This window comes from Takifugu flavidus, chromosome 16 (assembly GCF_003711565.1).
Source record: "Takifugu flavidus isolate HTHZ2018 chromosome 16, ASM371156v2, whole genome shotgun sequence".
In the NCBI taxonomy this organism is placed as follows: Eukaryota; Metazoa; Chordata; class Actinopteri; order Tetraodontiformes; family Tetraodontidae; genus Takifugu; species Takifugu flavidus.
In genome coordinates this window covers 9,704,098-9,726,714 of record NC_079535.1, presented here as the reverse complement: position 1 = coordinate 9,726,714, position 22,617 = coordinate 9,704,098, and the positions used below count along the sequence as shown (strand labels likewise).

The following is a 22,617-nucleotide window of genomic DNA, read 5'->3' as shown; positions in this document are numbered from 1 at the left end:
ATGTGAGCGAGGCGAGAAGCCCGAGCGATCCGCAGGCTATTCGCCGCATGAAGCGATTCTGAAGTTGCCGCTGCTCCAGTGTTTCCCGGTGTGAGGTCAGAAATAATTGGCGGGTTCTGCTGATCTCTGAAGGCTCTTTTTGTTCTTGTTGTTTTTTTGGAGGACGTCTCTTGGTGATGCGTTGGAGGACTCTGTGGGGATGGACCTGCGGGCTCGGTGCCTTTTGTCAGATGAATATTTGATGGCCCCTAATGGAGAACTTTGCCTCCGTGGCGGCGGAGCTGTGTGGCCGGCGACCATTTTGGCTCTCCCCCTCTGGTTGCTTTGTCTCTCCATGCCACACAACAGCTGCCTTCGATTTCATCATAGCGGTTGCAGGGCAAGCTGTAAAACAAACAACTGGCAGGAAAGCTGAAGCGCCACGCCCCCCCCCCCCTCGCAGCTGTAGCCCCGTGCATGAACTTGTCACCGCCGAGGTCAGCGGATCACCCTCCGTCCACGATGGAGCGGCGGCTTCACATTACACGCCCCCCCCGCATACATCTGGACGCATGTGTCAATATTTATGTCCCCCGGGTACGCGTCGACCCCGCTGAGAAGATTAAGATCTTACCTCTGGAGGAGATATGACGCAGCCCGTCGCACCAATTAGAGCGGTGACAGTGAGACAGAGCAGACGATGCGATCGCCTGATGACCTCATCCTCCATACGGCGCGATCCATAACCGTCCGACAGAGAGTTGCCTCCTAACCTTGTTGTATCACCAAGGGTCCGTGTAAAAGGATCCCCCGATCAAAGTGTTTGGGAGCTTTATGGCTTTCAGATGAGGGTGTGAGGAAAAGGCCCTGCTCAGGAATGTGGGTGAGCGGTGGTTTTGTGTTCGTAGGAGCGGGTGGGGGGGGGGGGGGGGTTGCTCATGACACCTGTTTGTGCTGTCCCTGCATGTTTGGGCCTGTATCTACACTTGCACACACAATAGCAGCTGTCCCCCAGATTATACGGCTATTTCTGACCCACGCGGGTCACTGGAGGCATGAGGGGAGGCACAGGTCAACAGTACACTCTCGCCTTGGCAGCTCGGCTGCTCTTTACACGGCTGCATGTTGCTTGACACTTTGTTCACCCCTCCGACTGCATTCGTCACCCTGAGGAGACATGACGGACGGCAGGCTTGAGCTCGCTGATTGCTTTACGTGGTCAGCGGATCATCTGGTCGGCATGGGGCTGAGCTGTTTCACATCTAAATCAGTTTAATGCCTCACTCTTAAGTTACCGTGTGAGCACACGCCTCGGGGTTCCAACACGGACGTTCGGTGGGTAAAAAATGAAATACCAGGTAAACAAAACACGGAAAACACGCACAAAAGGACACAAGTGGTTGGATTTCCCGCATGAATTTTTCATTGCTTCTCTTTTACAAGGTCACGGGTGGCACTTTATCCTGGTCGGCGCCCCGCCTCCCCAGGCCTCCACCGCCCGGCCAACCAAACAAACAAACAAAAACATGCACAGGGCCGTCAGAAGGAAACGCTTCTGTGGTTGACGGGTGCGCATTCATCACAGCATTACAGCGGGCCCGTTCAAGGTCACCTTGGACAGCCGACGGACATTTGTGAGCTAATAACACAACTGTGATTGGCCAGCTTTGACCGACAGAGGTGAAAAAACGGGTGAGACAACAACGCACCAAACACATTACCCAGCTTTGAATCAGCTGGTTTTTGGAGACAACACACACATTTTTCCTAGAATGCGATGGCGTCACCGGTCTGCAGCTCATCCCAGAGGTGTCTCGCGATGACATCAGCATCTAAACCTCGGCTGGGGGCGTCTTTGTCCCTCCGACTCAAAAACGTAACTCGTCCTACGGGCCAAACGCTGTAACCTTACCCCTGGACTTTAACGGGGGGGGTTAAGGTGGAGCAGTGCGGAGATGACACTGGAGCCACTTGAGGAGTGAGGAGTGTGAGGATGGAGGTGTGTGTGTGTGTGGGGGGGTAATGGTCAGCTTATCTGCAGGGTGTGGAGGCCACACTGAGGCGTGAAAGGCTGAGAAGAGACCCGGAGAACAAAGATGTAGGAATCACAATAGAGGTGTGAACGAGGAGATGAGTCTCACGTGAGTGTGAAAAGTGTGGAATTAAAGGGTGTGTGTAGAGCCACTACCGAGACCCCCCTGAAAACACAGGTTTATTCTGACAGAACCTCAGGTTGGTGGAGGATCGGAGCCAGGTTAAAAGTTCATAATTTGTGACCGACCTGGGAGAAGAGAGAGGCAACAGTCACATGCTGGGGGTGGATGAAGGAGCTTTCCGAGACCTTTGACCACCTGCAGTAAATTTGCAGAGCTCCTCTCCTCCCCTGCGAGCTGTGAACCCCTGAACCACTTTCATTATGTATAATTAGAGTTTCACAAATATGCGCCACAGCGAGAGATCGCTCTGCTTCACCAACAGCAAAGTTCCAAGAGAAGCTGGCATGAAAGCAGTGCTGTGAAATAAACACATCCTTTGGCTGCTTTTTACTATTAAACTACATTTCTGACTTATTTCAGCCGACGCAGCTTTTTAAAGAGACGTTAAAATGTGTTTGTATTTTCACTTTAAAAATATGGTGATTTGAAACTACAACTTCTGGAGAATTAAAATGAGAGAATCTAACAGGTCAGTCACTTGTTGTATAACAGGATACTAAGAATGCTGTGAAGGAATTTACCAACTTTATTTGGAAATGTATTATAAATAATTGTGTTTATATAATCAATTGGTTAGAAATAAATCAAATCAAATCTAGCTTCCTTCAACTTGCTAACTTGTTATCTTCACTTTCAGAGATATCCTCAGTGTTTTGACTGTTCAAATCCCATTAAAACGTCCTGGTGTTCCCATTATTTGTCTTTAATGGATGGCAGAGATGGAGAAGAATCCCCCCCCCCCCTCACCCCACCCCTGGGATCCCTGTAAAAAGAGCCGCTCTGGCTGATATGTGACACATAATAGATGCTCAGCTGGACCTGAAGTAGGCTCCATTGTTGCTGCTGCAGGTGGTCAGGAGCTCCCTGCTGAGCGCTGGAGAATCCCAGAGTCAGCAAATTAGCCTGTCAAAAGAGCAGAGATACTGTAAGGCAGCAGGGGGGGGGGTGGGGGGTGGGTGTGGGAGGAGAGAACCCTGCACCCCCCAACTGACACGCTGCTTCACATTTCTACATAAACTTAAGTGCGTGAACTTTTCTTATCATCAGACCTCTGCATCCATTTCTTCTGTGCATTGATCTATGAAATCCATCTGAAACCCCCCTTCCTCCCTCCCCCCTCCCCCAGTTGAAATGAATATTCAAGCGACGGATCAAGAAGTTCAGTCCGACAAAGAAAGGAGGCAGAAAAAGCAGCACAGAGGTTCATTTCCAGCTGGATGGAAATAAACAAACACGACCCTCCGTGGAGCTCAGGCTGCGCTGGTGGACGGGTGTGTGTGTGTGTGTGTGTGTGTGGGGGGGTATTTACTGAGGCGGGAGCGGTGAGAAAACTTCACAGCGCATTTGTCTGCTTCTGACAAATCAATACGGCTGCTTTCATGTGAACTTCACGGGAAAGAATGACCCAGAAAGTCTCGCAGAGGTTCATTAGTGATTACGCCGTCTCCCTCTCTTTTTTTGGTGTTTTTACAGCGGTGGGGGTGTGAGCTGTTGCCAGTGGGTAAAGTGAAAAGGGCAGAAATCTCTATTTTTTTCATGCAGAGCCCATCGCTGTGATGCAGCCCCTCTCTGTCATATGGGACCGGCCGCATGAAATATGCATGTTGATCCATATGTTGAGTCTCTTTTTCCCATGAATATTTCACTCGGCGGCCATATTGAGTGTATATTAACAAACCTTTACATTATCTAATAACACTAGAGAGGCCTTAAGTGCTGCCAGTCTCCCCCTTTTCCCTCGATTATCGCAGGTACTCCGGTCGATAAATCATATAGATCATGACGAGATGAATCAAAAGGTTTGATCTGGAAGGGGCCAAACAAAAAACATAACTTTGACTGAAGACATGAAAGGAAGGGAGTCTTTCCAGGTGGGGGGAAGCGTTGATGAAGGGATCAGGTGAATCTGTGCATCCATACTGTAGAGGTCCAGATGTCGGGGTTATGCAGAGGTGAAAGCTGCGGGTTCAAACCCTGGACAGTGCTGGAAGGCTCCATCCTGCCTTTTGTTCTTCTCAGATCTGTTGAGATTTCATGTTTCAGGGGCAAAAAGATTAAGAAGTAGCTCCTAAAACATCATGATTTTTTAAATAAAGCTCTGTTACCTCCAGGATGTCGCTCGTGAGGGATGGATTTCTGTTTGATTTTCATTATCTAAATTCCCCTCCTACTTGAAAGGGGACCCTTCCCCTCCATTAATAATTGACGTCTTATTACTTACCCGCCCCGTTGTCGCGGGCTTTGAAGTGAGCCGCGTTGTTTTATCTGCTTCGTATTGATCGGCGAGCAGATAGGAGCACTATCAAAGGGATTCCTCGTGGGGCAGTCAGCGCACGGTCACCTCATAATCCTGGAATGTGTTCAGATGCTGCCATGCATCTCTCCACATCTCGCGTCCCTTTTCCGGCGTATCCCTAATCTGGGTTCAATGTTCACATCATAACAAGTGCTGTGGAAATGACATCATCGGGAGCGAGAGGGGGTTGGGGGGGGAACCTGAGCTGAACGCTGTGGAGGATGATGATGTCACGCATAAAGCTCATTAGGTTTCACTGCAGATGCTTATCGTACGCGGGGACACAAACAAACAACTGCAGCCGATGTAAATACAGCCGAATGCTGCAGGATGGCGGGTCAGACAAACATCAGACGTTGGTCGTGAACAAATATGAGGGAACGGCGTTGGGCTGGATCTGCAGCGCAGCGGGACAGTTTCCCTCCCAATAAAGCTGCCAAATAATGAGCCGAAGACAAAGCCTATCCGCACGTGAGCGGTGGGAAAGGCAGGGATTATAATTTCAGGAGATTTAGCTAATCCCTCCGTGGAGGAGTAACTTGTTTATTCTCTCGGAGGCGCGTCCATATGAATCCCATATGCAGTTAGCGCTCTTCCAGGCATTGATCGCCACTCGACACTCGCCGGTACAATTATCAGAAGCACTTACAACAACGGAGGGAGCAGCCGTAATGACAATATCCTATTTAACCCTACAGAAAATACATTTTGGCCGCTGGACACTTAGAGACCATTAGCAGCAGTTGCGTAAAGGGCCGGGCGTCTTTACATCATCAATATCCCATGAGTGGAATGCAGCTCGTGTGAGAATATGTGCCGGACTATCAGCGCCGCCGCTGTTGACGTCTTCCCTGACTAACAGGCCCTTTTCTTTTCCACGGATTAGGCAATCTGACTTCACTTTGGTCCATTAGCAGGGTCACGTAACGCTGCCCGGAGGTCACCGCGCCCATGTGACCCCCCCCCTCCTTGGCGCGCCTTGACCTGGTCCGTCAGACCCAGGTACGCATGCATTTGTGCTTGGAGAGCGAAGGACTGGATTTTTCTACCAGGCTGCTTCACTTGGATGAATAATTCAGGGTTGTGGCCTCTGACACCATCTTCTGTTACAGTCTTTTCGCATCGGGCTCACGTTAAATTGTGAAAGTGTCCCCAAAAACCCCTCCGAGGATTTCATCGCTGAGCTGGATGGTTGATCCACGAAGACGTAAACATCCGAACTTCACCGGGTTTGAGGCGCACGTGCCTGCTGAGCACTTCCTCTCGTGGGCTCATGCCTGCGACGAGCAGGGAGAGATGGTGCTAATGTGTCTGAGGTCACCCAATGATTACCGGGCCCCGCGGGAGGGGCCAAATGACTTTGTTTACTTTTCTCCCACGACAAATAAGCGCTGAACCGCTGATCCAAGACCTGCGACAGCTTCAAATCTGAAAACGCGCCAGTTCTGTTCATCTGTCTTTGGTCGTCACGAATCACGACAGACTGATTTTACGTGTCGTTTCACAGCTTGGTGACAGATGACATTCCGGGTTTTTTTGGTTTGTTTTTGTACGTTTTATAGCTCCTGAATATTTCAGGAGCATCTCCCGTTTCAGCTGGCCTGTGTCCTGGAGCCGGACAAACAAGTGCTGGATAATTATCTGCACCGGCCTTAAGTACAAATTGAACAGACTGACGCTTGAAAGGACCCGCTGAAGCACATCAGTTACAGGAATTCCAGCACCTGTGCATACAGAGATCGATAAATGACATTTATAAGATACAATCACACGAACAAATAAAAAGTGAGAGTGCTTCCCCGTCTGGAGGCCGTCAAACCAAAGTTATATTTGATGTCCAACCTCAGACAGTTTACACCTGAGCAGAGTGACATCATGATGACTCTGAGCTGATAAGGATCAAACCGCGGCTGCGAGGACAGAGGATTAGACTCCGTTTGCTTTTCCTGCTCTTTGAACCAGAAGAGGCCAACCAAAAAAAGGGACCTTACATGAAAGGACCGACTTGCTGAGAAAGCAGAGATTTGGGGGCCGCTAAAGCTCATCAAAGAGTTACTTCGACAGCACACGCCTCTTTTTCAAATGTCTGCTGTAGGTTGGGGAGGAGGTGGGCAGCAGGGAGGGAACCGGCCCTGTTTATCACTTTGTAGTTCTTTTTTGCCTTTTTTTTGACCGCGTCTGTCCGGCAGCTAAGGTAAAGGCCCCGTCTCCTCCCTGCATAGCTTGCGGATAATGAGGTGTAATTAAATATGAATGCAAAGTGTTTGGTGGCTGGAACCCAACAGCGGACACCAGATCCAGCCGAGGCCCACGGGCAGCATAATTAGCAGCTGGTGATAGACGCCATTAATGGCGCTTTTCCACACGATGCCAGCAGGCCTCTAAGCTGGTCCTCCACACAGCAGCAATCCCCAGTTAATTAAGTCACAAAGACGAGAAATCCAGACAAAGTGGCTCATCTAAGCCGGAGCGATTGCAATCAATTTTCTAAAATTGTTAAATGATCAGCGTTGATTAAAGGTTGAAGCGATTGTTACGTTTCTTTCCGTCTGGTTTTATCACCGCCTCTGGGGGATTTCATGTTGAAAGCGTGATGAAAATCCCGTGGAAAACAATATCAGCATTTCAAAGCGCCGAAGGAGCAGTGTGACGCCTTTAATGGTGGAGAAAAGCCCTTTGTGCACGCCCGAAGGGCCGCGTCGGCTTCTGAGTGCTCTTCGGATTGTCATAACAGCGGCTCGTGAAGATTGACTCACTCGCGCTGAGCGGTCTCCGAGACGCCGTCCTCGGCTGTGGACACCGCTGTGCTGAATCTCTGCAGAACGGGAGAGACTGAGACGTGTCCACAGCTGTTTGGGCCTGCCTGCTTTGAGGTGCCCGGGCTTTAATGTGGAGCAGATTAAACAAAGTGCCTTTATGAGGGCTGGTCAGCTCTCCATTCTGAAGCTGCGTGCATGTTTGTGCACGGATATTCCTGCTGTTGCTTCACGTGGACGCCGGCGTCCTCTGAGCATCGAGCAGAGCAGCTTGACATGTCGGTCAATCTCATTAAATGGAGCCCAGAGTTGTGCAGACAGCTCTTGCCCAGGAATAGCCAAGGGGCAAAATATGAGAGAGGGCCAAAGACAACCTCCTGACTTCAGATCGATTCCAACAGCCGAACATAAAAGCATCACCTGCCGTCTGCGAGTGGCTCAAAACTGCAGCACGCCGTGCAGGCTACATCACGCCGCACGCAGGGAAGATCTGCAGTTGGCAGTTCAACAAAGGGTTAGCGTACATCGCGCAGCCGCACAGGCCACAGGAACCTTAAGATCCCAGGTCTCTGCTTGCTACTGACCGCAGGAATGAAATGAACTTTTGCTTTGAGAACCTTTTATGATTCTGGTGGCATCGGCCCTTTTTTATGGAGTAATCTGCTGAGCTGGAAACATCCCTGGAGGCTGGACAGACTGGTGAGGAGGACCAGCTCTGTCCTGTGCTGCTCCCTGGACTCTGTGGGAGACAGTGGGGTGGGAGGTGGGGAGTGGGGGGGGGGGGGGTGATATCCATGTAGGAGAACCTGTCCCACCCCCTCCAGGACACTCTGACAGAGCAGGGCAGCTCCTTCAGTGAAAGGCCGCTCCACCCATGCTGTGTAAGGGAGAGAGCCTACTCCTGCCTACAACTATCAGACTCTACAATAAGGACATTGAAAGCGGAGCATTTAAGTTTAACCTGTACAAGAATACACACTTGTTCACTAAAGCATGTTAAACACCGCATAAGAAGAACTGTTGCACTATAGCTGTATAACTATAAAAAGAGCACTATAGCTCTTCTGTCGTGCCTACAGTTGCATTCTCTGTCATCTCTATCCCTTTAAAGATGCACATTCACCTCTGTGCTTTCTTTGACTGCTCTTGTTTTTGTTTGCCCTTTACCCCGTAACTGTATGCTGTGCTGCTGCAACACTGCAAATTCCCCCAGTGTGGTGGATAAAGGACAATATCTTATCTTATCTTTTGTTTACCCATCATTCTAGCAACCATCAGTTGTTCTGTTGTGCATATTTATGCTGTATCAATAGGTGTTGCATCTGCATCTCCTCCAACACATTATTGGTTCCTGTATGTATCAGAAATATGATGTTGATATGGAAACATACATTTGGGTTTTTAAAGGGGTCAGAAATTTTGTGTTCTTTTGATTTATACAGAAACTTAACTTAAATACGCTAATGAGGCTCAAAGGCTTCAAAATAGCTTTTACGACCGCTGAACTGGATGGATGATAAGAACTAATTTTCTGGGTCACTGATCTTAAAATGAACAACAGTTGACTTTGAATGTGGCTATAAACTCAGCTTCCTGTGGAGACAACCTCCAGCTATCAGTGATGTCAGCTTCTTCTGTTCTGATCATGCTTTGTTGATCCAGCTCATGTCCCCTTAAGTTCAGGGAAAAGCAAGTGAGTGACACAAAATAGAAGTAAATACAACATGGCTCTGGATCGTCGGGGGTTTTTCTTTGGCTCGGTTTGACATGAGAAGTGCCAGAGAAGACAGGACTTCAACCCCCTCACCCTGTTTCTTTATCGGGTCACTGCTCCAGGATGATCTCTGCCATTGGGTCAGTGTGCCACGCATGTCTCCTCTGACTGGCTCACATCAGGATGCGGTTGCCATGGAAAATGTCCAATTGAAGCAAATGAGTACCCCTCCTCCCATCTCTCAGTTTCCAGGCAGAACTTGCGCGCTGTTTTGGTGGAAAACACGCGATGTGAGTTTGTGTGCGCGCGCGCGGTGGATGCACGTGCACATAAATGTATGGCAAGTGACATATTAAATAGAGAGGAGGGAGAGCTTTTTTTTAAGGTTACAGAGAAAGTAGGGCGTTTCATTGTGCAGCCATGTGTGTTGGTGCATACATGAGCATATGCACACATGGTTCTCCTGCAAGTGTGTGCGGGTAAGCACGCGCCGCTCTTCGAAAACAGCCTTCTGATGTAACACAAACTGATGCCTGCCTCCTCTCTCAGGGTTCTCCCAGGTTTCCCTGGGAACTTATTTGTGAACACTTCTCTGCAGTGGGAAAGAAAGTCGAATCAGTTTGCAAAGAGACACACAATGACCTTTAACAATCGCAGGGTTCTCTGCAAAGAAATTGTAAAGGCATGCACTTAGACACAAAGCCACAACCCACACACTGATTGACGTGGCACAATTAGTTAACAATGTTTTGTATTTATAATTTATGCTGTTGTGTGGTGAGAGATGCGCTGGATTTATTCATATCCATTATTTATGTTATACAGGTGTGGCTTTGGGATCCACTGAGAGCTACATTATACTGTAGCCTAATGCTCCTGATTTCTGCAGCTTGTCTCTAATGCTGATCTGTCAGCACTTTGTGTGGTTGAGTTAAACATGAGGTCATCACCGCGTGCGCATTTAGTTTTAATTAGGTATATTTCAGAACGTTTGAATTATTAACAGTCAAACACGAAGGGCCAAATTTAATCCAGCACCATGACCTTTTTGACACGACTGCTCTTTTTGTTCGTCTTGATTTTGGCCTTTCTTTTGTCAAGCTCTCCGCACCTATTGTTGTTTACGGCGGTCAGTCATGCAAGAACTGATCAGGTTCCCATGTGGCAGCGAGCAAGGAAAACTAATCCCCCTCATCTGCAGTGCATCCGCACCTCTTTGCAGAAGGTGCAGGTGCACTAAACTTTGAAGGTTTTCCAGTTCAGTAAGACAACTGTGGCATGTGACTTCCCACATGACTCAGTAGTGGGAACACCACCGCAGCTGGAGGAGAGGCAGTGTGAACCAGGCGTTGGGGGCAGGGTGGTGGACTGTGAGAGAATGCAGAGGGTCAGCTATGGCTCCAGCTGGCCAAGGGTTTATTGATTGCCCCAAGGGAGCAAGAGGGCAGACCACTAGTACTGCTCTGGAAAAAATGTTAATTTACAAGTAGAAAAAAAATCAAGAGTATTTAGCAAAACAAACATTTTATTATAACAGATTACTATTAAAAAATAAGCATTACTATTGGCACGTAAGTAGAATTATTGCATGGGTAGCAGCAACCGTGGTCTAATGCTATTGTGCAAGTATTACTATGCAATTTGCAGGTGCTTATGCAGCATGTACAATATGTAGATTTTTTTTAAAAGCTGTCACCAAGTCATTAATCTGTCCTATATTTATTTCATTAACAAAAATATTCATGGAATCTGACAATGTGACAGTAATACAAAGCATCACGAAAAATAATAACAAGGGCAACTTGGAAAAAATAGGTAAAGGTGACGCACATTTACCTTAGTGCTCCTTGAACTAGACTTATCACAATAATAACAACAAATAAATGTTATCATCAGCTGTTATTGGTGTTATTTATAACTATTGCCTTATCTAATCGAGTATGCAGCTATTTTTTTCTTTGTTTAGGGTGACAGCCGCTCGTCACACATAGAACCGCGGAACAGCGGCAGGTCTCGTGCTACTGGGAATTTCCCGTCCACGTGTCTAAATACACGACACAGAGGGCGGGATAACAACAAAGTCGCTGATTGGCTACAACGCCTGTATGTCAATATGTATTAAAGGGAAATGATGCCCTGGCGCAGAGCGACTCGCGGTACTTTGCCGTCATAAAAGCCTGCGCCTTTAAGCTTCGTTTATTTACCAGGTTTTTAGCGCCACGCCCGCATGGGCGGAGTCATCTCGGAGCTGACGTCGGCAGAATGAAATCGGCTTGTTGCAGTTTTTCCCGCAGAATGGAAGTAGCCGTGGAGGTGATACGGACTAAAGCCGACTGACTTACCAGGATACCGCACCAGTTTTCTTCTTCTTTTAAAAAAAAAAAATCCGGAAAAAAAAATCAGTGAGATCAAGAGCGCAGTTTCAACGAAAACCATCTCAGCTGTAAGTCCTGGGGGGGGGGGGGGGAAGAAACAGCACATTTTATTTTTTGCCGGTTCGGCTGTGGCGTCAACACGAAGCGCCGCTGGGAAGAAAGACACAAACAACGATTCGTCGCTGAAACAGCTGGACCGAAGTTGTATCGACACTTGACGTATTTGATAAGATCATACTCGATAAGATTTTCTTTTTTTTTTAAATAACAAAACTCTTTGTTTCCGTGGTGACACACTGACGAGATTTAGGAATTAGCTTACCGGCTTTCCCGGTTTAAAGCTCCGTCGGTCGCCCGGCGGTTGTTTCTGCCCTTCACTGAAATGTGGCGACATCAGTTTTCACCAGAGTTAAATAATACGCGCATGTAAACACACCATTTACACAAGTTGTGTAATAATATTCCATCTTTTTTAGTTTTTCTTGAAAACAATCGAACTATAAATGGACAAAAATAGCACATTTGACAGATACGCTTGTATTTCACTTTTTTTAAAAACGTTTAAAAAGAAGGCGATTCTAAACTAATAACGTGAGTTGGTGGGTTTAAGTGCAGGCCGGAGCCCGAGGTTGGGTTATCGGGTCATTTTAGGCCCTGTTGTGGCTCCTCTGGTACGGTGCGGTGCTGATGGGACGCTCGGGTCCGAAAGTGTGTCACCAGAGCCCGAAGTCCGTCTCTTTTGTTCGGAGTGTTGCAGCAGGGGGAGCCACAAACACGCAGCTGGAGCCTGGGGGAGAGTTCAGAAAGGGCGTCCGGAGGAACAGCTTGTGTCTGTTTTGTTCCAGATCGTGACTCTTTATTTCTCTAAACAAGGCACTTGGTGTTTTTTTTTAAATTGTCATATATATATAATAAACTGTAAGGTCTGGGCAGGCTAGAGCCAGATTCTTGTGCTTATGCAGTGAGGGAATGAAAACTCCAAGAGTTGATTAGTTGACTGACCAGGCCGGGAAGAGGGGTTTGGATTTCGGACATACACTGTCATTAACTTTATCTTGTGCCCCCTCATTTGGAAATGTGGTGCTAGAGTAACCCTTTATTACAACTTGGTAATGGCTTTGGCTTCCCTCGGTGATGCATTTTGACTCTCACCCAGATGTCGCTAACTCTTTGACCCACCGCATGGTTCGAGGGGTTGCATGGTGAACGGCTCTATTTCGCAATGACTGTTTATTCTGCTTGTTCTGACACTGCCTTCAAATGGCGCGTAAATTGAATTTGTCCTAAACATATATGATCGCGCAGCCAGGAGAGATTTCACCTCAGTTAACCGAGTCGACCGACGTATTTGTGTAAAAGCGGCTCTGCTGAGTCTTTTAACCACAGTCAGTCGTGTGGTTTTATCATTGAGAAAAGCAGTTACTTGTCATGAGCTGAGCTCTTCACCACAGGCACTTTTTTCTCCTCTCCAGTGTGGTTTTATTGATTTGAGGGCAGTCTATATCAAACACACAGCTAGTGTATGATTATATTGAAATGTTTGGAAGAATTAAAGCCTATAAACCATTAAAATGGTGCAAAATATTGTGATGGCTAACATTGATCTCTCTGTGTTTTTGCATAGGCTGCTCATGTTATAGTGCCCCCGTATGGACGATGAGGAGGATGATGTATTTCAGCCAGACCCTTACAGCTGGCGCACCACATTCCAGGAGATAAAGTGCGAGGACCGGGGCACGCAGACACCTGGCCCGACCCTGGCACCGCACAGCGGCATGCTTCCCTGTGGAGTCGCAGAAGAGCCCAGACTACTCTTCTACGGTGAGGCCGGCGACACGCTTCATTTCACCAGAGAACGGGGAACAATGGCCCTGTGCGTGATAACCAGGGTTGTAAAACTTGAGCTCGAAACTGTGCGAGAGTTACCTTGTGAAACTGGTAACAGTGTCGCCACACTGATCTCATCATTGGCGCCTGACAGTCGTGATCTCTGTGGTTTTTATGGTCTGTGTGGAGTGTGCCCAGCTGCTTTGCAATTCAAAAGGCGCCACGCTGACATTGCGAGTGCAACGACATGGCCGAGTACTCACCTGCAGCAGCAGAAGACCGTCTACTGAACACAGTCTGAGTGACAGCAAAACTACACTGCTGCCATAAAAAGCAATAATTCCACAGTAGCTCAGAGACACCCGACTAACCTCAGATTGGTGTCATCTGTTTTCCTTTCATCATAAAAGTATCAGTCTCATAAAAATGTTCAACTCTAACCAGGTAAAGTTCTGAACATTGAAATGTTATTGACAGGATCTCTGGCTTGCAAATGCCGTGCAGATGTTAGTGCTTTTTCGGCTTGGTGGTTAATGAAACTCATTTCTAACCAGACGTCCTCAGGACTCAAACGTGCGCGGCCACAGTTAGCAGCCCCCTGCTAACTGTTACATCACAGGAGTCGCTGAAAATCACAGTGAAAAGACAAGCGCCGCGCGAGCTTTCATGACTGCTCTTTCCTTTGAGCCCTGCCAGACCAGAATAATAAGCCTCGCCTCTGACACCCGACAGGCAACGCAGGTTTTCGATTGCACTTCCCCGCACGCTTCGAGGTTCTCGGGGATCGAGGAGTGAGGCGGCGAGACACCGGAGGGGCGCCCAACGGGATGGAGCCGCTGCCCCAGCAGGGTCCTGTGGTGCGCAGCACGGAGGCTTGCATTGGCCAGAAGCTCCAGCTGATTGGGGATCAGTTTCATCGGGAACGCGTTCAATTGGTGAGCAGTAACTGTGCAACCTGCGGACTCCTGAAACTTGGTTGACACGTGCACCTGCTAAATCTCTGCATTAGAAGCGCCTGGCCTCTCTTCCTCATGCCATGTTCTGCGTGAGGAACAGAGCTGTAGAACCTCCCCCTTATTAAAGTCATGTGGAGCATTTTAACAGTTTTATTTCCCATGCTAGAAAAAGAAAACATTTTTGAAGCTTTATTAACTTTTGCTGGAGTCTGTTCCCACTGTTCTCTAAGTGTTTATTTTAAAGAGACTCTTTCTGAGCCAGGAAAGCCCTTCCCCCACCTCCAGGCCCTCCCCCTGCGTCCTCTCTCTTCCTGTTTATTTCTCTCTCTCTCTCTCTTTCTCTCGTCTCCCCCGTTTCCTCAGTGTGCTGTTGGAGGCTGTGGTGCGGAGGATGTCTGGCCTCCAACAATACCGCGCTCACGCTCACATTGTCCACTTGTCTGTGCGCCGCTCGCTTTTTCTTTGATTGTTACGAGAAAAATATACAAAGCGCAGAAGTCTGAGTTTCACGTTGCACAAGTGGCTCAGCAGTGGAACAGACATTTTCCCTCACACAGACTTATAAACACACTAAACAGACATATTGTTGTATCTGAAAAAAACAAGCGGTAGGGGTAGTAGCGGGTGAGTGTGCTGTAACCCAAAACCAAACATCTGAACCCTTGTGGGGGGGAGGGTAAATGTGGTTCTCAAGAGTCACCAGTCAGCCCCTTTCACCCACAGGAGACAAGTAAATAAGTGGTCTGCAGATGTAGGCAGGGGATGGGTTCCATAATGAGGGCGTGAGCTCGTATATAAGGGAAGGACATTTTAACCCAAACCCAGTCACGTTTATCTTCACTCGTTCAGGCGGGATCAGATTTTCTCATACACTTATCAGGTTATTTATACTCAACATGACTCATGTATTATGACAGTCAACCAGACAGACGGGAGTTTTGCTGTAACGTGTGCGGCTGGGGCCCAATGACGCACGACAGATGCAGACCCGGGTTTGAGGATGAGGAAGTGGCTTGTGTTTTTTCTTTTTCTTTTTTTTCCCTTCTTTTTTTGAAACGGTTGGGTAAACAGCAGAGAGGGCAGTCGGGGCAAGAACGCGCCGTGAGGTCACATCCTGAAGCTGCAACTGGCTGGACACTAGTCCACCAAAACGCCGGCGAACAGAGCGACGCTTACGCCTGCAGCGCAAGCAGAGCGGGACTTTTTTAACGCCGAGACCGGCTTGACCAGTGTTAGCGCTTCCTGTTCCAGTGCACCGTGACTAACGTGCTGCCAATGTGCTTGTTTTTGATTTCAACCTCAGTTTGAAACCCCCCCCCCCCTCCCCCCATTGTAGCAGCACTGTCAGGCCCTGTTCCTGTTCCCTTCTGTCAGGGGTTGATTGCAGCTATTCAGCAGAGACACTTGTTCCTGAGCCCTCCAAGAGCCTTCGCCTGCCACCCACTTGATGGATTTGGGAGCGATGAGGCTGTGAGTGTTCTCCATGGGGGCCCGTGGGCCTCCGGCAATGAGGGGGATTAGGTAGCGAAGGAGCACTGGTGGATGCTGACAGATAAATTGCTCTTCAGTCAGAGAGGGCCGGAGGGGAAGCGGAGGTCCCCGGAGGATGTCTGACATGAGCCAGCCCACCATTTGAGACATGTCACAATGGGAAGAGGACGGCCCTGCTCAGACGAGCAGAGTTAAGTTTCATCCTCCGAGTTTTTCTTTTTACGACTCCTGATACTTAAAATGAGAGCTGTTGTACACTGCCTCTGTGTGTGTGTCTGCACACACATCAGGTTCGTTCCTTATCTTTTCACTCGGCACACGCTCACTCCTTTCAGCACTTGTGGATGGGGAAGAATGTAGTCATACTGGAAACAAAAACATACTGGAGAGGAGCCCAGAGATATTTACTTTTCGTTTCACGACCTGTCACGGTTGTAGTTCACGGGGAGGTGCATTTGTGCAACTCTTTATTATCTAATACTCTTTGGCTGTCTGTTGTCTCTCTGCTGCGCATAATCCAGAAGTCCTCGCTATGGGGGCCTGAGCTGTTTGCTTAGGAGATAAGGCAGATCTCTGCTGCAGCTTCTTGGACGGAGAGACCACAGGGGACACCGATAAAGCACGTCAGGCTGGTGTCTGAGTGACAACGCCGAGCATCTGGTTAAACTCCGCTGCCGGCTAAATTAAGAACCGGAGCCATATTTTGACAGTTGGTGCTGTGACTCGTGACCGAGACGCGGCGCGACCTGTGCACGGCTGTCCTATCAAGAGGGTGAAAGGTCAAAGTTACAGACAGAGTAAATTTGTTCATAGGGAGATTAGCTGGTTCTCAAGTAGCTTTTAGTTACTCTCTAAGTTTATAGCCTGATAAATCAGCTGATGCCAGTCAAAATATTGGCACAATATACAGATTACTGCACCTATTGAGAATCTATTTCTATTTAATCTCGTCTGTAGCAAGAGAAACTGAGTGTTTTCTGATAAAGGAATTAAGGCATGGCTTTGTTTACCCAGTTTAGCCAAGCTGGCTGCCAGCTCACCCGCCTTTGGCTTTATAGAAATACTGTCTGTGTTTACATGAAGCAGACCTTATAATTATTGTCCTTCACAAGACACCTTCAGACAGCTGAGATATGTCCCACTGAGAACGTCTTGTCAGGACTGCAGGCTTAATAATTCAACTTTTCTGAACATTAGATTATTCTCTATGTGAGATCCTTGTGTAACACTGAACACAAACTAATGGGAGGAACCCAGCGGCTGGTAACTGGGTCAGAATCAAGACATCAGACCCATGTAAATCTGCCTTTAAATATTCCAACCTCTTCAATCCCGTTTGGTCCAGTTATCTTATCTCTGCTCCTCAATAGCACAGATAGCTTTATTCACAATCCCGGGACAGTCTCCTGCCGCACGCGGCCTTGAAAGGTCTTGCAGAAGCGTGACCGTACAGATGCGTGTATGATTCACCTCCGCTCAAAGGGACGCCAGTCTGCCTCCTGTTGTTGTGGACAGACGCAGACTGTTTTGAAAATATCGGCATTGTTCTGGTGTCTGGTTTTGTCTTGCCGTCTACTCAGTTGACCCCTTCCAGCGCGGTCGCCGTCGGCGTGCATCTCAGCAGAACACAAATAAAGCTCACAACAAACCCAAACAGCCCGCCGGTTTATTCTTTCAGGAGAGCGCTCTTTAACCTGTGCACGTTCTGTCCTTATTTGTTGTTGCAGTATCAGCGAAACCAAAGGAACCAGGGCCCGCTGTGGTGGCGCCTGGGCACCGCTCTGCTCAGCCTTCTGTTTGACAGGGGCTTCGTCGCTGGAGGAGGAGGAGCGGGGCGGAGGTGAGGGGAGGGTGGAGGGGTCTCCTCCTCTGCTTTCTTCGTCTCCTGAGGAACGGGACTCTTAAAGGCACTGTTGAATCTAACACGGGTTTTTGGGGGAGAAAAACAAAATGGAGACAAAAAGTCACCGCGGGCGGAGACAACCAAGTTTTATACAAGGTCGTGTGCTTCTCTGTTTCAAAGAAGATGCCACGGCGCTCCACGTTTCCTCTACAGGACAATGTTCTTATTTTGGTATACGTGTGGTGTAGTAGTTTTGTACAGTACATTGTTCTCATTCAATATTTTGCACTTCTGACATGTATCTATCTCTCATGACCTCCACTGACCCTGGGAATGCCTTATACTACGTATTCTGCCAGAATGAGTATTGAGAAACCTTCACAGGAAAGATGAGATGTTAAAGGAATCCCTCGGTGACCAGACAGGTTCAAAAGCTCCAAAGAGGCAACGTCCGTATTTGTTTTTCACCTTTTCTTAAACATGCGCCGGTGTGAAATCATCCCTCAGTATCAGCTCCAGCAACGCGGATCTGAGGATCAAACGCGCCCCGTTGTTCTTAGACGAAGCCTTCTGGGCTTGTGTGCTACATATCAAACAGAGCAAGCATCAGGGAGCAGTGTGAAGATACAACCAGTGTCTGGCAGTCAAGTATTCTAATTGGGAAAATGTTAATCTTTGCAATAATTGGGAAAGAAAATCAGTGGGAAGCACGTTCGGCAGTTGAATGAATCAATTTTATTGTTCCTCGAGACTTCAACACTGAATCTTTTGTGCCTTATCCAAAGATTCTTGGTTCCTGTCTGACATGAAGCACACTGAAGAACTGGGAAAAGCTCCCAAAATGAATTTAAATGACGGTCCGAATGATTTCTGCTGGTCACCTGTGGACTTAAGATCAAAGCACACTCCTAAAACCACCTAACAAAACGCCTTTTAAGGCAAAGCAAGATTCTCTGTATCGAAATCGGGCCTCACTTTCCGCTCTTTCCTTTTCTGTGCATGTTTCACCTGCTTGTTTTCAGACCTCCATGCCCTTGAAGTGGAACTGTGGATCCACTGTTTTTGCACTAGACGTAGACCCTTCAGGAGCTCAGATTGTTACTTCTGAAGGTTTTCAACTCAAAGGTTTTCAACAGTTTTCTTGCCACAGCATTTCACTCTCACGTCCAAGAAAAATAATCAATGTTAAAATCTGACTGACGGCAGTCTGGAATCTGGATCAACCTTGGGTTCTGGAAATGCAATGCACCAGCGTTCCATTAGAAGTCAAACAGAACCACATGGCTGTATTAAAAGGTTAATCAGTTTGTGAAACAGATCTTCTCAGGCTACTTGTACTGGCTTTCACATCGTTTTTATATTCTGCTGGGTGGTCTCACGCTGCCTTTGGTGCTGGGATTCAGATTTGGCACATTTTCACACACCGACACGCAAACAATAGTGAAAACAACTGTAAATGTAGCTGAAATATGAATATGTTTAAAGACACTGTTAAAGATGCTGTTTTTGCTGATGTCAGGCCAACCTTTGGACCCGAGGAGCAGTACATATCAGGGGTCTGCACCTACTGGCTCCTAAAAATCCAACGTATTATCACTGCAGAGTTGGGCTTTCCTCTCGTTTTCTTCAGGATGTCTCAGGGATGAACTGTGTGGGCTACTGGTAAACCTTGAGAATCAGGAGGAGGGCAGCGTCTTCACCCGTTTCCTTTCGCGACGAACCCTTCGAGGGAGTTTGTCCACTCTGACTTCAGTTAAAGAAAAGGGCCAACATCTCCAACACTCACAGACCTGCACACATTGGTACAGTTTTGAGGGAGGGGCCCGAGGCTGACCTGCTGTGGTGGTGACGGGGGTCTACTGGCATGTAGAAGTAGGCGTGAGGTGCACTGAAATGGTTGTGGTTGGAGTTTCCTGCGGATCCTGAATGCTGAGCCAGTCCCCCGTAGCTCCCCCGCCCCCACCGCCGACTCGCCTTCCTCTCCTTCATCACATGGGTATCGTCGATTTGGTTCATTTTTTCCCCCCCTTTGTAATTTATTTTTTTACCCTCCTTATTTATTTTTGTACATTTGCTCATTTCTACTGTATACGCTTGTGTGCAATTCTCTCGTGTAATATTTGGGTCCCTATGTATTCTCCTGTGGTAGAACCTGCTTGGAGCGCCGCTCACCTCCAACCCTGCCCGTGCAGTACCGCTCACCCTGCTGTCCCATGAATGAAATCTGTACTGGTTTATGCAGAACGCCTCCTGTGGTCACGTTTGCACAGTGTTGTTGTTGTTGTTGTTTTGCCACGATTCACTTCATATAATCATAGCATCACTGCCCAGCCTCCAAATACGACTGTTTTCAAACTTAGGGTAACTGCATTTGTTAAAATGGAATCCCCACCTTCCACGTTTGCATGAGCTTAATAAGTAGCTCCTGGGCCAAGGATCCACTAAGGATCTCTGACGGCGGGAGCCGAACCGATGAGTAGATTCTGAAGAAAACACAGCAGCTTTAATGCGGGTTAGCCTTTAAACAGGATGTGACCGTTTCTTTAGAACGACTGCGTCATCGCCTGGTGTCGGCTGTTACTAAAGATAGACGCGACACCTCAAAAACGCAGAAATGTTGCCTTCACGCCCGTCACAGGGCGTTGCTATGTATGGCTCATTCTTAAACCCCGATCAATGTCTTCTAATCAGTATGCACTGGAAAGTACTTTGTGTAGATCCCTCCTCTGTTGTGTGTTTGTATAGCATGTGCTCTGGATCCTAGCCTGGAGCGACACGTGTCAGATGTGCGCTTGTGCGTCGGCCGCGGAGGTTTGATGGGTCGGAAAGGGAAACAAGCCACCGTGGTGCCCTGTATAATAATTTTGTTAGAACGAGGTTCCTAAGGAGGATCCCTGCACTGGGACATGTTTTACGGAAACCGTCAGTGTCTTGAATTTTGTAGTCCACTTTATATCAATTTGAAGCTGTTTTTGTTTATTTTTGAGGAAGGTTTTGGTTTTAATCCTTTTCTTTTTTTTTTTAAAAAAAAAAAAAATGATAACATTTTTTCTTCATGGTCTTTCTTAACTTTTTTAAAATGTATTTTCCTAAGAAAAGGGTCTGCTTTTATAAGACAGTTCGTTCTTGTTAAATATTTTTTACCGCGGGGTAGGATCGTTTCGAAGTCCATGAGATCGAGGGCATTTTTTTTTTTTTTCACGGGAAAAAAAAATGAACTTGCAACATTCCTTGCACATCCCACCGTGGTGTATAAACAAAACCTGGTGAAATTGTTCATTTGATCCAGTCGTCGTGGTGACCGCTCCCTCTTTGCATCGCCGATAACGTGTACATGTGTTTGTAAAACCCTGGAATATGCCTTTAACTGCTCAGTTTTAACAAAGTCTTGATTATCACACGCTCTCTGTTGTACCAAGAAACGAGACCCAGCGAAAATGTAGCATTTTTGTAAACATTGACTGTGTGTTTTCGAGACTCTACTGTGCACTCAATTTTGTGTTTGTATAAAATTTTTGGTCGTTGATATAATATGGAAGTAAAGACAATTTGTTATGTAGTGCAATACGCTGTACAGCTTTGCTCTATGAATCTTTTTTTTCCCCTGGATTTCTTGTTGTTTATTGGTACTTTTTTTCAATAAAATTTTATTGAAGGCGTGGAGTCGATTTTGAAAACTGTTATTTTAGGGGGATCTGTGGTGAAAATAAGCCTCTGCGGGATGAGGCGAGGGCAGTCTGATAAGTGGAGCTGGTCAGAGCTCCACGGATTCAGTGAAAGCAGCCAAGCCTCCCTAATAACTCGTTCTTCACGCACGTACGCATGCACAAGCACGACGAGTGAATGGCGGCTTCAAAACAAGACCGCGGGGCAGGCGGATGAAATGTCGGGTGGCGCTAACACGCCTACCTCTGGTGTTGGAAAAAGATTTTGGAAAGGATTTTCCAATTTCTGCCCCAATGTTTTTCAGCGGAGCCGCACTTTTCTCCCTCGGGGCCGGTGCGTCTTGTTCCCCCATTGTTGTCGAGGACGTTTCACATCAACACCTGACTCACCTGTTTGGTGAAAACCTGTCTATACACCCCGGCACCCTCCCCCCAACGCACATGAGGACGAGGTTGGAACACGGGGACCGCCTCAGTCTTGGGTTTTGCGCAACTCTTCAGCACTTCCCTCATCCTTTAGCTCAGGTCGCTTCAGTCTAGGCCTGTATGAGTTAATTAACAGGGCTGTTTATACAACTGTCAAAATACGTAACGATCATGTGCGGAGGCGTCGGTTATGGCCGTGCGAAGAGGATTGACCAACGCAGCCGTGTGCCAAAGGATGTCCCCTGCCTCCTTTGCTGTTTACCTCTTCCTCACGGCTGCTGAACCCTCTCCTTTACCCTCTGCACTTTAATGGGGAGAGCATTGGCTTCCCCCCGGCCTCCGAACAATGGCTCCTCTGTTCCACCAGCCTGGCCGCCAGCTGAAAGAGACACCCATTAGAGAAGCGCCTATCTCTGGGGTCAGGCTCCGGGGTCGCGCACAAGTACGGCTCTTGTTTATGTCCGTAAAGCCAACCAAAACACGGCAGCCCACGATGCTAACTCCTCTCCGGCCGCCTCTCGGGCAGATCGAGGAGCTTCTGCCAAAGTCGGAAGAGTGCAACAAACTGAACCACCACCTTCGGTTTGTTTATCTCACTCTCCCAAAGCGCCGTGTCATTAAATAAATAAAGCATCTGCATGAGCGGGAACCCCAGAAAACTGGCTTTGACAGGCAGCTCAGCACCTGCTGCTCTGCATCAGCAGCCTCGCGTTCTCCCCCCAGCCGTGAGAGCGCCTCGAGTGGCTCCTCGCACAGAAAGGCAATTACTTAATTATCACCTGCGAGCTCAACCCCATTACAGAGCCTGGAGATTTAATGGCAGCAAACAGCAGCTAGCTGCTATTCAGAGCAGAAGAATAAGGAGCAGATAAAGCTTCACACACAGTAGGGACGAGGTAAGGTTTCTGAAAACACTGACCAAACAAGCAGGGGATGAGATCACCCTCCACCTGACAAGAACAATAAATGATTCATACGGCTCTGCTTTTCCAACGTGGAGTACTTGTTAATGGCCATAAAATGCTGCTGCTCGGCCTGTCTTCTGTATGTGTTGCTTCTTTTTTATTAATAAA

At 47.8% G+C, this 22,617-nt stretch overlaps 1 protein-coding gene across 2 annotated transcripts; it reads left to right on the top strand.

The window, feature by feature from the left end:
* Positions 1 to 11,229: 11,229 nt before the first annotated feature.
* On the top strand, positions 11,230 to 21,112 carry bmf1 (BCL2 modifying factor 1). Of its 2 annotated transcripts, none has more exons than XM_057011843.1 (4): positions 11,230 to 11,404; positions 12,961 to 13,157; positions 13,896 to 14,098; positions 17,338 to 21,112. In XM_057011843.1, the coding sequence occupies exons 2-4, from the start codon at positions 12,986 to 12,988 to the stop codon at positions 17,452 to 17,454; spliced, it is 492 nt and encodes a 163-aa protein (XP_056867823.1). In that variant the 5' UTR covers positions 11,230 to 11,404; positions 12,961 to 12,985; the 3' UTR covers positions 17,455 to 21,112. The 2 variants fall into 2 exon arrangements, with proteins under 2 accessions (XP_056867823.1, XP_056867824.1); XM_057011844.1 differs by lacking the exon at positions 11,230 to 11,404 and adding an exon at positions 11,424 to 11,555.
* Positions 21,113 to 22,617: the final 1,505 nt, after the last annotated feature.

What these genes read in the sequence shown, in the direction of transcription:
- bmf1 (XM_057011843.1), top strand. Translation starts at nt 12,986, where the DNA reads ATGGACGATGAGGAGGATGATGTATTTCAGCCAGACCCTTACAGCTGG. An exon ending in GCCCAGACTACTCTTCTACG is followed by an intron (nt 13,158 to 13,895) that starts GTGAGGCCGGCG and finishes GACACCCGACAG; the next exon opens with GCAACGCAGGTTTTCGATTG. An exon ending in ATCGGGAACGCGTTCAATTG is followed by an intron (nt 14,099 to 17,337) that starts GTGAGCAGTAAC and finishes TTGTTGTTGCAG; the next exon opens with TATCAGCGAAACCAAAGGAA.